This window comes from Triticum urartu, chromosome 3A (assembly GCF_056163025.1).
Source record: "Triticum urartu cultivar PI428250 chromosome 3A, HENAU_Tu73, whole genome shotgun sequence".
Taxonomy (NCBI): domain Eukaryota; kingdom Viridiplantae; phylum Streptophyta; class Magnoliopsida; order Poales; family Poaceae; genus Triticum; species Triticum urartu.
Window position 1 is genome coordinate 605,758,638 of NC_141875.1, and position 20,020 is coordinate 605,778,657.

The following is a 20,020-nucleotide window of genomic DNA, read 5'->3' on the forward strand; positions in this document are numbered from 1 at the left end:
CGTCTCAAGGACCTCCCCTGCAAAACACGGTTGTCATACGGCAATCGAAAACACGCGAGGGTAGATCCCTTTTCAAAGTGCTGGGACTTCGGTCTCAGTTACCTGCGAGGCTGGGAGTAGCCCTGGGTAATCGGCCGTAATGGCCACCAAGGCGTTGTCCTTGCTTAATTGATGAAACACCCCATCAACCAGCTCCACAGATAAGTCCGGATCCTCTTGAGAGGCCGGGTCGAGGGACCATCCCGGATCCTCGGGTTGTGGAGGAGGGTTGTTTATTTCTTTAACAGCCTGGCGCAGTTCCTGTGTTGAAGTCGTTAGACTGAATATTTAACGATGGAAATATAAAACGGATGGGCAAGTAAAAGTGTCCACTTACCCAACTTGGGGGATTGTACATAGAAAATCCACCCTGTGGGTTGACGCGGAGAAATTCCTCCTCTTCTCCCTTGTACAAAGTGGACAAGATCTTTATTAGAGCAGCAGCCGAATCCGGCCCCTTACGACCGTGGCGGGTGGCGTCGTCCTCCCCGTTGAAGTCCCACATGGGGTGGCCTCTATACTGAAGCGGCTGCACCCCTCGCATGATGCATGTGGCCATGACCCCGATCATGGTCAGTCCGGAATGAGCTAGCAATCTTATCCGGCCCATCAGGTAAAGAACGTCCTTGTCACTTTCCCTCTGAGGGCTCCGTGGACGCCAACTTAGGCGCTTCTTTAGGGGAGCACTGTCGAACTCAGGGAGGCCGATCCGGACATGATCCGGCAGCGGGACGTCCTCTATATAAAACCATTCCGAAGGCTAGTCCTCGGACGCCTTCTTTGGGGTTCTGGATAGATATCCGGTCCCGGCGATGCGCCACACTTCGGCTCCGCCCACTTGATATATTGGCCCCTTCTGAGAACGGGGCACAAGGCAGAATAGCCTTTTCCACAGCGCGAAATGAGCCTCGCAGCCCAAGAACAGCTCGCAAAGGGCTACGAAGCCCGCGATATGCAATATGGAGGCAGGCGTGAGGTTGTGCAGCTGGAGGCCATAGAACTCCAGGAGCCCCCGGAGAAATGGATGAATTGGAAATCCGAGCCCTCTTATTAAGTAAGGGACAAGGCATACCCGCTCTCCTTTGGAGGGATTGGGGGCGCTCTCCGCTTGCTCTCCGCCATTATAGGTGGCAAGTCCGGCTCGAACCGGGACCATATAGGCCGGGGGGAGAAATCCCTTGGTCTGGAGCGTCACTAGCTCGATGTGCGGGATGGAGCATCTCTCCCAATCTCCAGGCTGAGGGCTGGAAGGGCGAGAGGAGGAGCTGCGGCGGCCGGTCATGATAGAATGGACCTCTGTCGGATATGCTCTGATGAATACTCGCGGAGGGGAGAAGGTGTGGTCTGGATCTAAATCCTCGTCCCCTTAAATAGGCGGCTCATTCACGCGGCTAGGGGTGTAAATGTAAAAACACCCTGACTTTTCGTATTCGTTTGACACGTGGAAGACGGCCATTATTGGGCGTAGAAGCCAAGGAGCGCTACATTTACAAGAAACCGGACATTATTCGACAGGTACACGGAATTTGGAGGAGAACCCGCCTTGCAATGCCGAAGACAATCTGCGCGCCGGACTCGTTGTCATTGAAGCCTGGTTCGGGGGCTACTGAGGGAGTCCTGGATTAGGGGGTGTCCGGATAGCCAGACTATACCTTCGGCCGGACTCCTGGACTATGAAGATACAAGATTGAAGACTTCGTCCCGTGTCCGGAAGGGACTTTCCTTGCGTGGAAGGCAAGCTTGGCGATACGGATATGTAGATCTCCTACCATTGTAACCGACTATGTGTAACAATCATACCATAGACTAGCTTCTAGGGTTTAGCCTCCTTGATCTCGTGGTAGATCTACTCTTGTACTACCCATATCATCAATATTAATCAAGCAGGAGTATGGTTTTACCTCCATCGAGAGGGCCCGAACCTGGGTAAAAACATCGTGTCCTTTGTCTCCTGTTACCATCCGCCTAGACGCACAGTTCGGGACCCCCTACCCGAGATCCACCGGCTTTGACACCAACATCGTGGTTTGCCCCCCTCTCTTCCTCCTCTCCTGCAGCCCACGCCATGCAGCCTGTGTTCTGGGCCATGGGGAGGGGTGTGACTCTAATCCTGAGAGAGGCAGGGTCATCTCGACATCTTCAGTGGGTGTCCTGGAGCGTGGCGACGATCATGGCAAAGCGTCGAGTGGTTTGGTTAGTCGAGATGAGGGTCCTGACAAGCGGCGCGTCTTCACACCAGCAAACCGTAGCTCTATCTTCTCTGGCGCCACTTGGATGACAATCTCGTCTAGAACCTATTTTTTAACACAGTACAGACGTGGACGCACATGAGGCCGAGGCGAGGCCCAGGCCCAGTCATTTTTCGGCTCCAGTTATATGTATCTAGTACCTTCCAGCAGGGCCCTCGTCAGTCCAGCACAGAGGCCCCCGCTCTCCTTGAGAGACACGGATGAAAAGAATGCAAAGGTAGGGAGAAATGTGAACCAACTTATGGTTGAATGGTTAGATGAACAATGGTATCCCCACTCACTGGGGTTTAAGTTGTGGTGCTCGCATTTATTCTGAATTTATTTTAAAAATTCCAGTGATGCGCGTTCAGTGATAGGAGACGTTTCCGTCGACTACGAGACGTCTACCGTGATTTCGTAAAATCTCAAGATAATATGTCGGTCCAGTCTTTTGAATTAATGTGCTCATGGGGGTAGAATGTATGTACTCATAGGAATGAGTGTATGGACATATGTCTGGGCGTTTGCGTGCGTACTGCCCTTTGGAAATGTCTGGGCGTTTGCGTGCGTACTGCCCTTTGGAAATCACGAAGCGATCAAAGCAGAAAACGGGGAGACAAGCCAGCGGAGAGGCGAGACTCGAGAAAAGAAAACCGCTAGTACCCCGACGATTTAGCGGTCACGGTCGTCCTCCGACGATCGATCCGCCGAGTACCCGCCGGCTGGCCGCCGCCCTTGAAGAATCGCGACGTGCAACAGAATAATCCCAGTATTGTCATCGTCACGTGAAGGTAAGCATAAGTGCACAACTGAACGCACAACGCTAGGGTTCTTGACTTCTTTGTAATCTTAATTTCTGCATGTTATTATATAGAATTCCTTCTGGTACAGCTTGGTTGTAATCCAAAACTTCTTAGGATTAGTATGACGCATAACTCAAATTTCTATACGGTTTCGGATTTTTCTCTGTGATGCAGTCGTAGCGTCCGTACTAGTACTTCTTTTTTGAGTTGGTCCATACTAGTACCAACCTGTTGCTACTCGTATACTTCGTACATGAATTCGTACGGTTATTATTTCAGTTATTTTTCACTGAATAAAAAAATGTGGGCGGAATATTTCACTGCTTAATTTTGTGTAGTGGTACGGTAGCGTAGGCCTGGTCTAGCTCCGGCGAACTTATATGTAATATATGCATGCTTACGAACTTATGTGAAGAAGAACTATCTATGCGAGCGAGCACCGGCAAGCTTTTGCTTAAATTTCTCATGGGAAACAAGTTTTTTCTAAAATTTTACAGGTTTGAATACAGTTACTGTTTTGCCGCGGCGATTTTGAGCCTCCATAAACGCCTCCGTTCGAACTTCGGCGGAATGCGGGGTCTGCTAGAGTTGCTCTTAGGATCCAACTAAACTTTATGTCCTGTAGTCTGTCCTTTGGTGAACGCTGCCTGATGGCTTTATTTATAAAGTTGGACTGATGCCTTTTTTCTAAAAATAACTAAACTAAAATAGAGTAAAAGACAAACTAACAAGATATAGTTAAAAGGAATCGTTGGACACAAATACTAGTGATGTGACTATGTTTTCTTGACATCTTTTGTTTTGAGGTTGCATGGTATGTGGCTATGTTTTTCCGCGAAAAGAAGAAGAAAGATTTCAGGGACAAAACAAATGTAATAACTTGATGTCTTAATAAGAAATACTCCCCGGTGATCCAAACACTCTTATATTTCTTTACTCAGGGAGTATAATTTAATTCCCTACGTATTTCCTTTGTTTACCACTTCCATTTGTATTTATATGACTCACCCTAGCAAGTGGCAGGTGGATTATGTACTTGGAAGGCATATTCTGTTTTATAACTTATGAACTATTGGACATTTCTTTGTCTAAACAGACTTGTTCATTCAATCACTTTATTGATACATATGTCCTATTACTATAATATGAAGGACTTTGACAAAATCAACATATAAAACATTTTGATATTTGTAGGCCTATATGTACATAATTTTTCCTTCACATGGGTGCCCCCGGTCATTTTTAATCCTGGATCCCCCCTTGCATATGTATATACACTCATCCCTATGAACGCAGACATGCACATTCTACTCTTATGCGTGCATCTGAGAGACCGAGCCGACACATCATCTCGAGATTTATGAAGTTACTATAGACGCCTTCGTGTCGACGGGAACGTCTACTCCCACTGAATATACATCACCGAAAAGTCTGAAATAAACCCAGGAAAATGCGAACACCAGTGTCAAATTTAGAACTTGAACCCTGGTGGGCCGGGAATATCATTGTCCTCCCAACCTTCCAATCACCTGTTGGTGGCTAGACCCACATGTTCGTCCAAATTTGTGTTGATGTATGACGAGGCTGGTATTACAATATTTACGCACGAAAAAGCAGTTTATGTTATGTGTAAATAATATGAAACATGTGGACTCAAATGACATTTTTCATGGAACACATTTAGGGATATTTAGTTATTGTTCGTGAAGTATATTAGTATAAAAAATAGTGAAAAAAGTTGATTTATCTATGTGGTATACAGGAGTATGAGTACTTTTTTTTACAAATGTACTACTCCCTCTGATCCATAATAGTGTCTTAGTTTTGAACTAAAGTTAAAATAATCTGAGTTCACACTTATTTTGGATTGGGAGGGAGTATTTTTATTTATTTATGTGGTGGCACACTTTGTAAATAATAATGCATGAAATGGTTCGGTGATTGACGACTTAGGTGGGGGGTCAACATTCCATTCCTCCCTTCGTGCAATGCAGGGAAGACTACGTGCAGCTTTCATTCTTGTCATCACTTGGGTTGCTCCCTTCGTGCAAAATCATCTTCACCCTGTCAAGCACCTCCTGTATCTGCTTCCTGGAATGCAGAGGAGAAGGGTACATGCACGCGCAATCCAGCTCGCCATCCCTGATAGAGTCGAACACGCCGATCGACGGGCCGATGCCGTGCACGGTGGCGCAGCAGACATAGTCCTCCACGCCGGCCTTGCTCTGCAGATCAGGCACGTCGAAGGTCGCCAGCTCGTCGAACACGGAGACGAGCGCTGTCCGGAGCGCGGAGGCCGTGGTCAGCTGCGGGTTCTCGATGGCCCGGCACATGAGGAAGTTGAGGTCGCCGATGTCGGTGAGGTGCTTCTTGTTGTTCCTGGCGTTGCTGTGGGCATCATGGCACCTCCTGGCCAGCGCCCACAGCCTTCCCTCTCTGTTTACCTTGTGGGTGTTGGTGACACCAGAGTAGAAGAACCCTGCAACGATTAACAGTGATGAATTTTCTCCTAGCCAGTCTTCGGTAGTAGTTTTGCTTCAAGGTCTTACCAACGTTGTGATCGTTCAAAGCTGGCTCAAGAAACTCGCGGCAGTTGATGAGGGTTGCAACGGAGTACGTCTCTTGCTGGCCGCTGCTGGAATGCTTCCTCGATTGCCGTGCAGCTAGCATCGTCGCCGCAGCCATGGCTGAGCAAAGCCTCACTCCGTTCTCCTTGCATGCCTAGATGATCGTGTGAAAAGAACCAGTGATCTGTATGGTGCAGTACCAATGTGTGTGTGTGTGTGTCGTAGAAGCAAACTCACATGGAGCAGCCGCGTCGTGTCCTCGCGGCCGAACCGGAGGCGCACCATGTGCGTCGACCTGGCCGTGCCGGTCTCCTCGAACGGCAGCGTGGAGGCGCGGAGCCCGTCGAGGGAGTAGCCCACCATGTCCACGCCACGCGCCCACAACGGCTTCCGCGCGTCCTTCTTCCGTATCCTCTTCTCCAACCCCGCCTCCACCGCCGCCGCCTCCTCCTCCACCTCCGGGCCGCCAACGCCCGCGCCGCCCAGCAGCACGAGGAGCTCCCTCAGCAGCGCCTCGGACGCCGCGCGGTCGCACACGGCCGCGTGGATCAGGACGAACAGCGCCGCCCCGCCCGCGGGCGGCGGGAGCTCGTAGAGCGCGGCGAAGAGCACCGGGGCGCCGTCGGGCCCGGGTGCGGCGGCCGCCCACGGGTTGCGGTTGATCTCGCGCTCGAGGAGGGAGTGGAAGTCGAGCGCGCATGGCTGGGGCGCGAGGCGTAGCTGCGGCGCGGCGGAGGGGAAGGCGAGGGTGGGGCTGGAGGCGGGGCCGCGGAGGTGGGCTCGGAGGACGGGGTGAGCGCTCTGGAGAGCGCGGACTGCCGCTTCAGCCGCCGCGCCGCCGCGCGAGAGGCGGAGCGCGATGAGAGTGGTGCCGGTTCCGCCCGGCACGGCGCGGCAACAGGTGTACTCCGTGCCGCACACCGCGCGCGAGCGCCACGCTGCTTCGCCGGTACCGGAATGCATGGCTGCGTCGGGTTACAGTGCCGGAATGGAAGAACGTGCCGATGAATGGCGCGACATTTATACTAGCAGCTCCGAGGGCAAGACCGATCCACACGCTTAGGAACATTAGCAGTTACTACAACGGGGAGAGAGAGAGAGACAGGTCGCGTGCTTCGAGGCAACGTATAGGACAGCATGGGCACGAGAGTGGTCGTGGCACGGAGAGGGACGTCCCAGGTGCTATACTTTCTGCTATGTGTCTGTCGACCTTAAAACGTGCTTTCTGCTGTACTAGTATAATTAACTGCTAATGTTCCGCCGATGTACTCGAAAGACAGGTACGCATATCTTCCAGCCGACGGCTGCACCTGCTCAACTACACGGACACCGACTAGAGCAACTCCAATAAATGATGCAAATTTAAAGATGTAAAAATTGGTGTTAGAATTTATATTATAAATATAAAAGTGCTTTTATTCTTTTAAAAAGGTGTTTTTTTAGAACGTATCAAACGACCAACAGGAAAATCATGGAAATTGAACCCTCCCACGTCGGGGTGACGGGGTGGGCGTTCCCGGCGCCGCCGTCAGCACCCTCCTTTCTCTCCATCCCGCCTCGCCGCCGCTAGTGGATGCAGCGGGAAAAGCCTGACCGGTGTCGGCGGGGCGTTTCGCCTTCTCGCGCAGGGCGTCCATCACGAGGCGTTACGCCTGGGCCGGGACACCGCGATGGCGAGGGTCACGGTGGTGCGGCGGCGCTCAGGACTGGAGGCGCACGACAGGCTTCGAGATGGCCGATTGTGCATGCGAGGAGGCGGCGGATCATCAGGATCCGTCCCGATCTGGCATACATCTTCAGCCAGCGGCGCGAGCTATGTGTAGCGCGGGCCGGTGTCCTCCGCCGTGGTGGTGATGGCGTCGACGTGGTAGAGGCAGCGGTGTGGTGGCGGTCCTAGTGCTCTTATCGCATCACGGGAATGATCTGCATGATCGATCCTCCTCGATCTGGCCGTCGACGTGTTCCAGAACTGTAGCGGGAGATCTTGCCCAAGGATATCTGAATGGGATAGAATCCGATCGTGCGTGTCCATATCATCCTACGCGGCTCCATGGGGGCACGTCGTGAAGCTATGTTGTTTGTTGACACCATGGGACATATGTCGGTATCTTGATTTTCATGGCGTAGATGGCGGTAGAGAAAGTCATGGTGGCTGAGATTGAAGGGCCAGTAAGGCGGAGGGGGCCTTGAAGGTGATGGAATCAGTCAGGTTTTTGATAACTTTCACAAGCAATAGTGACAAGTGGGGCATCAGCACTTCAGGGTTTCATTTTTGATGGTGCTCCTCGAGTGGTGAGTCGTGACTTTCATGGTGAAAACCTAAGGTCTGACATTCATTGGTTGTGCCTGGCAATGGCCTTGCTGAAGGTATTGCTCTAAGCGATCAGGCTTTCTCCAGGGTGAAAACATAAGATCTTAGATCGAGCAAGACGGCGCTTATGCACTGTTTCCTTCTTGAAACTATCACTTTTGGAGACTTTTTATGTTTTTCGAGTGTTGTCATATTTGTGGTGGTTCGTGTGTTGCTGCTGGAAGGAGTTGATCACTGTGGCAAGGCCTTTGGTTTTTCTCTTTCTTCTTTCTTTTCTTTTCGGGTTGTGTGCATCTTGGATGTCTTTGTGACATCTTATGATGCGCAGAGGTTGAGTGTAATTGATATCTTCGCGATATTAATATATTACTCAAAAAGGTGTTCTTAACATCTCAAAAAAGAATCAACTCCAATAGATGATGTATATTTGGTGATGTGCAACTACAACTTCAATAGATGATGCATATGTGAAGATGTAAACCAATCGATGGCCACGCAGCTAGCTACAACCGTATTTCGAAATCAAAATCATCATCATATAGAGCAATATTTTCATATTTCTACAACCGGATGCAGTTGCCACGGCCGCTGACGACAACGAATCGGCCGAAGCAGCCACGGTCAGCTTCATCTTCTTGGCCGCTCGAGATGGATTCGTCGCTGAGTTGTGCTACGCCGGCCGCTTCATGCCTCCACCGCGGGGTTTGGCCGTCGGCTGCTTCTTCGCCGGTGGTGCACCTGTTGCCGCGACAACGACCGGCCAGGTGGGGCAAAGCCAAGGCGGCAGGATGGGGGTGGCGGCATGGCAGCAGAGGCGGGGTTGGTAAGGTGGTTGCGTCGGCGGCGGCTACAACGGGGTGGGACCGATCGGCGGTGGCGGAAGGGGGCGGCGGGGTCATATGAGTCAGCCATGGGCTGGGCGGCGGACAGAACTTAAATAAAGGGTGATTGGGTGTTCGCGCATGGCAGGCTATTTTACATCACTTGAAGGAGGTGATGTAATTTTTTTCATCTATATTATCTTTTAAAGCAGCATTTTAGGGCATCGTAGATGTAAAAAAGTTGTTATTCATACGTCTACATTATCTATTGAAGATGCTCTTAGGCTCCATATGGAACCGTGAATGGAGTCAATTGCATAAAACTATGAGTAATGCTACATGTACAGAGATTGCAGACAGGGTAAATTGATGGCATGGAATGGGGTAAATCTATACCCCATGTAATGCATGTAATATGTTCGGCAATTGGTTGTGGGATATAAATAATTTTTTGCACATATTTTTATGGAAGCGCTGTTTTATAGTGGGCATTGTGCCTTACCAAGAATGATGTGATTTTTAATAATAAATGTGTTTTTCTTCTGTGAAGGTTATTCTACATTTACGTAATGGCTCAATACTTGATCTATTGTGCATAGGCCAGAGGACAGAGACTTTTTATGATGGCATTTAGGTTTTCTCCCTTCATGAATGGCAGTATAATCTTTAGATAGGATTTGCCTCATCCTAGGCTGAATCGATTTTCTTTGCCTCAAAATAATGTTTATTTTTTGATCGTTTGAACTTATTAACTGTATGCATCAAGTTATGCAGAGGTTGGATATTCTTTTAATGCAATTGTATCACCCTGATAAATCCATTCAATGAAATGTCTTTTATCAACAAGTAAAATTAGTTATGGAATGGGCCCCACCAACAAATTCAGGGGGCGGTGTAGATTATTACGAAGGGATAATCTCTCAAGTCTCAACCCCGTAACCATCCCGTAATTACCCGCAAGTCTAGGATTACTCTAGAACCATGAGTAACAATAATACTATACACACGGACTAATACTGGCGTTTTAATTATTTTTTCAAAACCATAACTCTCTCCTCTTGACTTTCAGGGGATGGACCCCTTCCCATCTGCTTAATCTAATCTTAAACCTCCACGTTAGCAGCTCCATGAAGCCCCTAAAAAAACACCCCCATGAATCTAGCATCTCTCCATGAGTAATGCTACACGTAGTCCTGTCCATGGGCCGCCCGGCCCGAAAAGGCCTGAAAAAGCCCGGCCTGACGCTACTCCCGAGCCAGGCCTGGGCCTAGGTTTTGAGCCCGAAGATTAGGTCGGGCCAGGCCTGGGCCCGTTGTTTTTGTCATTTACTAAAGAGGTCTGGCCCAAGGCCCGAGACCCGATGTTTTTTGCTGTGACGGGCTGGGCTTGGGCCTGAGAAGTAGGCCCAACGGCTGGGCTAGGCCGGGCTTGGGCCTGAGTTTTCTACCTCAAGCTTGGTCAGGCCTGGCCAGGTCTAGCTACACGAAGCAATGCTACACGCATGAAATATTTTTAGGTTGGTTGTAATGGGGAGTATCATATAGTAGTATCATGTATATGATACTAGTTTATGATACTACCTTCCTAATGCATAGTATCATATATTAGTATCATGTAGTACTCTATTTATTGTCATGCATGACACAAAGTAGCATAGCATTTATTATGATACGGTATCATAATATGATACTCCATCATCTCTTTTCTTTATTTAATGCTATGACACCTCATCAAAATTGCCTAGTTGGCATGCATGATACTAGCTATGATACTACCATTACGACCAGCCTTACTGGGTATTACGGAGTGGCTTAGCTGGCTGATTTTCACTGGATAGAAATAAGCTCACGGGCCCACCCGCCCTAAAAATCAGGGGAGGGGAGAAGAGTAGTTTGGAAAGAGTCTGTATTGCTAAGTAAACTGCCCGTATGTTTAGGATTTTTGAGCTACACGTATGGGCATATCGTAAGGGCATGTACAATGGTTGATAAGATAGTCTTATCTTAGGTCTTGCATGTAATTAAGAGATGACAAAAAAAGATGTCTACAATGGGTCATTTCTTAGCCTTATCTTCATAACTAGTTAATCCTAAAAACATGGTGACATATATTATGCTAAGATATTATCTCTTGTCTTATTTAAATAAGAGAAGACAAGCCTTTTCTTATGAATTCTCTCTACTCCACCTCATCATTTATCCTACATAGCACTCCTAACATAGTACCATTATACATGCCCTAACGGAGATCACGAATGGGGTAATGGCATGGGATTGGTTACGGAATGGGTTGCACTAGCGAATTCATGGGGCGGTGGAGATTATTACGATGGGATACGTCTCAGCCCGTAACCATCATATAATTACGCGTGACAGAAAACTACCATTGTTCAGTCAACTTAACTGTCACTTTCAGGACAGGATGATGACATATAGCACTAACTCGCAGTCAACCATGTTTTAAGGCTAGTCATAGTGAAAGTAACTTCGGTAATAACATAACGCATTTCGAGAAATTTTTACTTATGTGACATGTAGTTAATGAGATGTTGTATACCGAGTGGGCCCTGAGATACCTCTCCGTCATACGGAGTGATAAATCCCAGTCTTGATCCATGCTAACTCAACAGACACCCTCGGAGATACCTTTAGAGCACCTTTATAGTCGCCCAGTTACATTGCAATGTTTGGTACACACAAGGTACTCCTCCGGTGTTAGTGAGTTGCATGATCTCATGGTCATAGGAACATATACTTGACATACAGAAAACGATAGCAATAAACTCGACACGATCACATGCTACGTTTATAGTTTGGGTTTTGTCCATCACATCATTCTCCTAATGATATGATCCCGTTATCAAATGACAACTCATGTCCATGGCTAGGAAACCATAGCCATCTTTGATCAACGAGCTAGTCTAGTAGAGGCTCACTAGGGACACGTTGTTGTCTATGTATCCACACATGTATTTGAGTTTCCGATCAATACAATTCTAGCATGGATAATAAACGATTAACATAAATAGAGAAATATGGTAATAACTAATTTATTATTGCTTCTAGGACATACTTTCAACATAGAGGATGAGCTTCACGGGGACGGCCTTGATGATGTTAAGGCACAATCTTTCATTCTGTGTGGGACGATGCCCGGGAATGTGTCGAGGCGGTGAACAACAAGACAACTAACCACATTTGCTTTTGCCCTCCATGAGATGAGCTAGTGCATTGGACCGATGAATAATAGAACTGAGTTGGCTAGACGCTTGGGCGCTCTATCTGTAGAAGTGGACATGGACGGTGACATCCAATGGCGAAGCTATGTAGAACGTTGAGGGGCCGTGCCCCCCTCCCACCAGCCCAAGTGATTTTTTCTTACTAGGTACTAGTAATGACCCATTATCCACACGGACGCACAAGCCTATGACGCACGCTGCACGCACAATTTAGGCTCGCACACATCTCCCCGCCTCCATCCACGAACTAGACGTCATGCCGCCGCACTCGAGGGATGCGTCGACGCCCAACACTGCCGACGCCGACTAGAAGCTCGTCCTGATCCGTGCGCGTCGCCGGCGAACATCCCGGCGCGGAGGAGGGACGAATAAGGGCGCACCTCAGCCCTCTGACCGTCGTCTTCTGCTCTTCATCCGGAAGGTCAGGAGCACCAAATATATTTGTTTGGTGATCTTAGCCTCGTTGATGAGGCCATAGTTGATGGCGGGGGAGACTAAAGAATTTGGACCATTGCCATTTTCATCCGGAAGATATAAAAAGTCACGTGTATACCCCAACCTGAAGTTTAGAGACTTGCTTGAATATCAAATGTGATTGTGGGAGTACTCTATGAAGTATGAAGCACCATCAACCTTACTTGCGAAGCACTCGGACACAAAGCAGCGTTACACCTGGAGTTTGAGAAAGATGGTGCCCATGGTTTGTTCATGTAAGAATTTGTAGTGGTGGGCAATGGAAGATAACAAGTTGCCAAGTATATACCTTTTGCTGGGGCTCAACGGCCTCCAACAAGCAGTATCGGCCGACCTATGCTTTCGTCGCCCATGAATGCGCAAACACTACAAAGCGCTTGATAGAGGTCATACAAATGGGATGTATGCATGGAGTGAAGTACAAGAGCGCATGGAAGGCCAAACAAGCTGTGTTTGAAATGGTGCATGGTGAAGGGGAAGAAGCATACAACCGCCTCCCTAAATTGTTGGGAGCGATGGCCGCAAGAAACCCGGGCATGTATTATGTGGTACCCGAAGCCACAACCTACGAAGGTTACAATGCTAGCATATGGTATCACAAGAGAACGTTGATCATGTATTCTGTCAGTAAGCTCGTCGGCTACACCATCATACATTTGCACTTTATTACCAGAGCACACTACATTATTTTCCATGAAGCATCAACTGATATTGGCAAGAAGAGAGTGTAAAATCGTAATAAAAAATCACTTTTATTAACAAAAAGCAGAAAATGCTCTCATCCAATCACAATAAGAGAGCATGAATAAGTATCCTTGTGTGGTCAAACGTGACAAGACGCACTGTCACAAGGCTGGAGTTGACAGTAAAAAACAGGTCAATTTTGAACAGTGGAGAGGAAGTTAGGCGCCATGATCTCGAGCAGCCCCTTGGGGTTGTCCACATGAACCCAATGGCCGGAGTTAGGGAGAACGTGGAGCGACACTTTGCCCGCGTCAGGTTTGCTGCCTCTCCTTGACAGTGCTTTTAGCCTCTGGACATCCTCAGGGTGCCATCTATCACTGAGCTCTGCCTGTACTATCGAGATCTCCAAACCCTTTGGTGGGTTCTCCAGCAGTCCCCAGTAGCTTCTATCTCTGAAAATTAACAGTAACTTAACTCAGTTTGCATACACCAAAGCGTTGAACATGTTTGGATGATATACAGGGTTACACGACAGCTAGTTCACCAACTGATTGAAGATACCAACAAAGACAAAGAATCAGATAAGGGGAGGTGGAGGAGAAGTAAAAGAAAAACTGCTTCTTACCTGTAAGAATTAAACATGTCTGTGGCAGCCTGAAGATCAAAAGCCCAGGTCACATGTTCATTGTCCTTCTTCAAGTTGCTGCCAATCCAGTCTGAAAGTGACTTGGAGAATCCCAGGCTGACCATGTGGTCCACAACCCACCTGATAGCAAACAGGCATAACATTAAGAATCTGAACAGAAGTGAATCATTTAGTAGTTCATGTTAAATATCTTGGAAGGGCCAAAATGTGAGCTCTCCTTCAAGGCTTCAAGAGTAAGTGCAAGAACAAGGCAGGCATCAACCAATTTATAATAAGAGGCATATGCGTCCTACTCACCTAGAATCAATTTTACATAATTACAGGATAAGGACAAATACTTGATGTTACTCACCCTGAGCATTAAAGTAACCAAGCGAGTTGACATTTGAAATGCACGGTGTGTTTAAGGTTATTTCAGTGCTTTGAGTCAAATACGATACTCTGTTTAAAAAATTAGCTACAAAAATGTATGCAAAATTGCCAAAGATTTAGCAAAATTTTGATTCCATGCACACCCTTCTGCCGCATGGTTATACACACCATAGCCTAGAATTTACATATAACTAGAATTATCAATATAACGAATTATCTTGTTCTGTCATTCCATCTTTCGGTGTTGCTATTAGCCTTTGAGTCATGTACTCATACAGCACACTGCTTGCACATGAACCTTTTCAGTGCGATGGGCCGCTGCATTAATGTTTGGTCAACTGATGTGTGCACTAGTTTGTTTGCTGAAGACACTGCTAATGCCCACTATTCGATAAAATGAATAGATTGAATCATACACTTTAAATTAATATTTCGAATAGATTAGGAAGCAGAGAAATATAGGGAATGTAAGAGAATTACTTGCGCGATGGAAGCGATGAAGGAAGACTTGCTAGTGTTTGCAAAACCCGTTCAACTTCGCCATCACTGTTATCTATTTTTACTTCTCCAGGGACAGAATCAAGCACCCAGAGCTGTTCTGCATCAAAGGAAATAAATGACATATGTGATACACCTTCTTTATCCCCTTGACCCAGTGATGTTCAGTTCAGTAAGCGTGACCAAACAGAATAATCAGGGATAAAGACGATGCCAAGAAATTAACTACAAGGTACAAGAAGCAATACATTGTCATTCTGCCAACAGAATCACAACAAATTCTCCAAAGGTTGTACTGCGATGCTATATTAAAGTCTCTTACACAACTCAAAGTATACTTTACTCTGTGACACATAGTGAACTAAATGATTCTTGTTTCCTTCGTGTCACCTTTTCATATGTAACAGTAGGATTTTCTAGATCAACACTGCATATACCTATGTAAATAAGTATGTATACACTGCACCTACTGTAAGTTGCAAAATCAGACAATTTATTCATAAGAACAATAATAAAACAATAGGCAAACAGAAGAACTATGTTAGAACCAATCACATGGAAGCTAAAAATAACTCACTGAACCTGTTTGGGAAGAGCAGCAGATTCTCCGTAATCGCCACGGGAGCAACTCTCTGTGAAATCCAGTGCGACCTTTCCACCCATTGAGTGACCCACGACAACATCCGGCCATGTCCAGCCCCGAGCCTTCACCAAATCAGCAAGATCCTTGGCGGCACTCGACATATCATGGGGCGGGCTCAGCCCTTTGATCCTGGCTGAGCTCCCATGGTTCCTCAAATCCACAAGAACCATCTTCCACTCTACAAACACAAACACACACGCATACAAATCACAAAACTCAGGTCTCTAAACAAACTCCCGGCCTGTGACTCTAAGCAAGCGCCGAGCTATGTAAGCCGGGCACATTGACAATTCTCCAACGTTCATGGATACCACAATCATCAGTAGCAGTGCTAACTGTTAAGAGATACACGCATTTAGTGAAGGGGGTATTGGGCGGCAGTTACCGTCGGCGGGGGAGCGGTCACGGAGCTGGGAGGCGAGGGTGCGGGAGAAGGTGCGCCAGTTGCGGCCGGAGCCCAGGAGGCCGTGGAGGACGAAGGCGGTGGCGGTGGGGGGCTTCTCGGGGGAGAGCTGGATCTCGTGGAAGGCGAGGGTTTCGGTCTGGTGGGCGGCGTCCGAGTGGACGGAGGAGGAGAGGAGCAGGCGCCAGGGAGACCAGGCGGCGGGGGAGGAGAGGAGGCGCGAGCGGAGGGGGGAGGAGGACGCTCGGAGAGACGCCGCCATGGCCGATCGCCGCGGGAGTTCTCGCCGGACGACGCGGCGATGGGGTAATGGCTGCCGAGCCGAAGAGTACAGAACGAAGAGAAAAAAAAATAAGCTGAAAAAAAGGTAAAGAAAAATATGACAGCTGTGGGATTTGAACCCACGCCCTTTCGGACCAGAGCCTAAATCTGGCGCCTTAGACCACTCGGCCAAACTGTCCTGTTGTACGTACAGAGCTTGAAATTTATTAGGCCATAAAGTGGACGAGGAATTAGGATGGCAGTCCAAACTCAATGAAGGGCTTCAATTCCATTTTTATAGATGGACGACCGCACGGTATATGTGTCTAAAAGTATCATTTCATCGACTAGCATGGTAATGGCAGAATCTATGAAGGGCTTCAGTTTCATTTTCAGAGATGGACGACCGCACGGTATACGTGTCTAGAAGTATCATTTCATCGACTAGCACGGCAGTGGCAGAGCTTGGCCCAAATAGTTGGGCGGGCCGGCTGATAGAAATAGCTATTGAGCTTGTGTTTTATGGTCCAAAAATAGATATGCCTCAAAGAAAATCTCATAGGCTGGGCAGGGTCAAGGCCGTTTGGCTTTGTTGTAGCACCGCCGCATGGGTCGGCCCAACGGATGGAAGACAGAAAAGGAGAAAGAAAGGTGGAGGCGATGAAAAACAATATCAATGAGTTGAAGAGGGCAAGAAACGAGTATACCAATGGCTCGAGAATTACATTCATGATTGCTACAATGGAGTCATCTAGACATGGAGGAGAAGAAGAATGATAGAAGAAGGCGAGACGGGGGGAGGGGGGTAGGCTCCACATTAAGGCTGATCGGGCGACAGATATCCGCCTGAACACCTAGAAATAGTTCATCACGATGGATCCAATGGCTCGAGAATTTTGGGCGAGGCCGTGGGATATTACCATACGTTTCAGGAACCTCGAACTAGGGAAAAATACACATGCCGAAGGAGGAAAGAATGGCGCAGACATCGGCGGAGTGGATGGTGCACACAACGGCAACATGTGATTTGTGCATGTCACTGGTTAATGCTTTTGTTTGTGCAAATTGTCAAAAATTATATTCATAATTGCTTGGTGTGCCAAACGTTTACTTCTGGACGGAATCTAAGTGTTTGAATGTTTGAATAAAAAAACAAGAAAACAAATTATGGAGGTTGAGATATGGCGACTCTGTGTTTCCACGTCACCTCGACAACCTTCATATTCGTATGGAGCACACTTCATATGGCGGATGGTGATCATAGATATAGAGACTCTGCTAGAGTTGCTCTAAGGTATGCAAGCTTCGAAAATCCATTCATGGATTAAAGCAAGCTTCGAAAATCCATCCATGGATTAAAGCAAGCATCTTAGAGTTGGAACATTTGTTTTGATGAGGCGGTCAAAGGATTTCACTTCATCAAGAACGAAAATGAACCTTGTGTTTATAAGAAACTTAGTGGGAGCTTAGTCGTGTTTCTAATCATATATTTTCGGAAAAAGAGGATAATCCTCTGCATCGAGTTATGCACATAATCATATACTCTCTTTGTTTTATAATGTAGTGCATATAGGTTTTTTGAGACGTTAAGCTCAACAAACTTTGACCAAATTTAAGGAGAAAATTGTTTATTTCTGAAATATCAAATATATACAATATGAATTTTTAATTCACGATGTATCTGATGATATGCATTTGCTAATAGAAATGTGAATATTTTTCTCTCTAAACATGGTCAAAGTTCGCAAAGTTTGACTTTAAAAAAACTGTACATTATGAAACAGAGGGAGTATTATATATCATTCAAAATACATTAGCCGAACAACATTGACCCATAAAAAAATGAGGTCGCATGCCTCGCGATAGTAACTGCACCAAATAGCCACTTCCCCTATGATAAAAGACAAAACCAAAACAAAAAATACACAACTCCTTACTAAGCCTTTAAAATGAAATCTCCACATGTGCACCGATGATGACGAGTCCAACCCAAGGTCGATCTTGAGGTTTTCATCCCCAAAGCCAAGCTTCGATCCACCATCTTCAGCAAGGGCACGACGTAGATCTAGTGTTTTCCACCGGAGTGTGCATGTTCTTCGTCGAATTCGCCTCTACCATCAACCCTTGTCTATCTACCGTTACCTCACTAGTCGGATACCGCAGGAGGAGAAACCGGAAGAGAAAGGCGTCCTATACCGCCTAGCCTCTAGAAAACCTCCTCTAATGTTATAAAACTACAGGCAGTTACAGAAACACAACCGCCTTCAAATTTTCTACAATCAGTTTCGAATTGCTAACCACCTTTGGATCTTTCCGTACCAAGAATAACCGCCTCTGGTGGGTATTATCAGTGACCACAATCTGCTTGGCCAGATCCACTTTCAGGAGCCGCTTGTAATGCCTCATTTTTCTACTAGTGCGCTGATAGGACTACGAGCCTAGTGGTAAACCTGTGATCTATACCCACATCATGTTCTTGGCTCGTGCAGTAGATTTTCTTTTTGTTTTGAGATAGTGTATCGTACTGCGTTGTCCAACAGGCTAGACCGCCACCATTGTCGTCGCGATGAGAGGCACATCATCTTCTGCAAGTTTTAGATCTAGGTTTTGTGGGTTTCACCATCATCTACCTTCTAGCAATTCGCTAGCTTTTTCTTGAAGGCTTGAATGCACATCAGCAGGGCGATGTAAAAGGCATTAATAGTTATATTTGTAGGGGTAACTGGTTTGAATAAGATGATGTCTTGCCCCTTGTCGTGAGAATCACATCAAAACAAATGTATAAATATGTGGTAACAGAAACTAAAAAGAAGTGGAAACAAATGTATGAGAGTTCTCAAACATTTTAAAAGAGTAAAACCTACAATGTATGTGATAAATTATGTATAAAAAGGGAAACACTTTAAATTTAAACTTAATGCGGCATCATCGTGAGAATCACATCAAAACAAATGTATAAATATGTGGTAACAGAAACTAAAAAGAAGTGGAAACAAATGTATGAGAGTTCTCAAACATTTTAAAAGAGTAAAACCTACAATGTATGTGATAAATTATGTATAAAAAGGGAAACACTTTAAATTTAAACTTAATGCGGCATCATCTTTTAATGAAAATGTGAAACACAAATGATATATTTTTCTCAAGTGTGAAACATAAACTATATATTTTTGTCAAGTACTCCCTCTGTTTCTAAATATAAGACGTTTTGAGTGATCCACGATTACTAACTATTTCAACTTCATGTTCCCGAGTTGCAGAGAACAAACCAAACTAAGGCAATCTTTCCGGATTCGCTCCGCCTTACAGCCTTGCTTCCCATTGTCATTGTCATTGTAGCACGTGTGTGGCCAGCCCATAAGGGCCGTGCGGACTTGACGTCATCCCCACCTTCCTTCAGTATCTCACTAGCAGTCCCTCATGGATGCGGCACACACCTTTTTCTTTGTTTCGGGGCTTATTTCAACAACCAGTCATAAGCCCCACGGTCCCTTGGCAGTTCAATATAAACTGTCAAAATGTTTTACATTTAGAAAGAGAGCATCATTTGTTGGGTAACGTAGCAATAATTCAAAAAAATTCCTATGTGTTACCAAGATCAATCTAGGATATACTAGCAACGAGAGAGAGGGAGTGCATCTTCATACCCTTGAAGATCGCTAAGCGGAAGCGTTACAAGAACGCGGTTGGTGGAGTCGTACACGCAGCGATTCAGATCGCGGTCGATTCCGATCTAAGCGCCGAACAACGGCGCCTCCGCGTTCAACACACGTATAGCCCGGGGACGTCTCCCGCGCCTTGATCCAGCAAGGAGAGAGGGAGAGGTTGGGGAAGACTCCGTCCAGCAGCAGCACGACGGTGTGGTGATGGTGGAAGAGCGTGGCACGCCAGCAGGGCTTCGCCAAGCACTGCAAGAGACGAGGAGGGAGAGGGGTAGGGCTGCGCCAAGAGGGAGAGAGACTCGTGTGTTGGGCAGCCCCAAAACCCCCACTATTTATAGGAGGAGGGGAGGAGGGTGCACCCCCTCTAGGG

At 46.9% G+C, this 20,020-nt stretch overlaps 2 protein-coding genes and 1 non-coding gene across 3 annotated transcripts; all 3 read right to left on the reverse strand.

Moving 5' to 3' along the window:
• Nucleotides 1–5,008: 5,008 nt before the first annotated feature.
• On the reverse strand, nucleotides 5,009–6,605 carry LOC125547040 (uncharacterized). Its single transcript, XM_048711080.2, has 3 exons — nucleotides 5,875–6,605; nucleotides 5,620–5,791; nucleotides 5,009–5,549 (listed from the first exon to the last, which is right to left on the reverse strand). The coding sequence occupies exons 1-3, from the start codon at nucleotides 6,598–6,600 to the stop codon at nucleotides 5,071–5,073; spliced, it is 1,377 nt and encodes a 458-aa protein (XP_048567037.2). The 5' UTR covers nucleotides 6,601–6,605; the 3' UTR covers nucleotides 5,009–5,070.
• Nucleotides 6,606–13,217: 6,612 nt separating this feature from the next.
• Nucleotides 13,218–16,104, reverse strand: LOC125545425 (alpha/beta-Hydrolases superfamily protein). Its single transcript, XM_048709352.2, has 5 exons — nucleotides 15,710–16,104; nucleotides 15,264–15,502; nucleotides 14,664–14,776; nucleotides 13,791–13,931; nucleotides 13,218–13,617 (listed from the first exon to the last, which is right to left on the reverse strand). The coding sequence occupies exons 1-5, from the start codon at nucleotides 15,987–15,989 to the stop codon at nucleotides 13,359–13,361; spliced, it is 1,032 nt and encodes a 343-aa protein (XP_048565309.1). The 5' UTR covers nucleotides 15,990–16,104; the 3' UTR covers nucleotides 13,218–13,358.
• Nucleotides 16,105–16,107: 3 nt separating this feature from the next.
• TRNAL-UAG (transfer RNA leucine (anticodon UAG)) lies at nucleotides 16,108–16,187 on the reverse strand. The gene has a single exon. It is a non-coding gene; the product is annotated as a tRNA-Leu (tRNA).
• Nucleotides 16,188–20,020: the final 3,833 nt, after the last annotated feature.

Coding starts and splice junctions, on each gene's coding strand:
- LOC125547040 (XM_048711080.2), bottom strand. CDS start 6,600: ATGCATTCCGGTACCGGCGAAGCAGCGTGGCGCTCGCGCGCGGTGTGC. Junction 5,792..5,874: donor ACACGACGCGGCTGCTCCAT/GTGAGTTTGCTT, acceptor ACGATCATCTAG/GCATGCAAGGAGAACGGAGT. Junction 5,550..5,619: donor TTTGAACGATCACAACGTTG/GTAAGACCTTGA, acceptor TAATCGTTGCAG/GGTTCTTCTACTCTGGTGTC.
- LOC125545425 (XM_048709352.2), bottom strand. CDS start 15,989: ATGGCGGCGTCTCTCCGAGCGTCCTCCTCCCCCCTCCGCTCGCGCCTC. Junction 14,777..15,263: donor CTGCTGCTCTTCCCAAACAG/GTTCAGTGAGTT, acceptor GATGCAGAACAG/CTCTGGGTGCTTGATTCTGT. Junction 13,618..13,790: donor GACATGTTTAATTCTTACAG/GTAAGAAGCAGT, acceptor GTTAATTTTCAG/AGATAGAAGCTACTGGGGAC.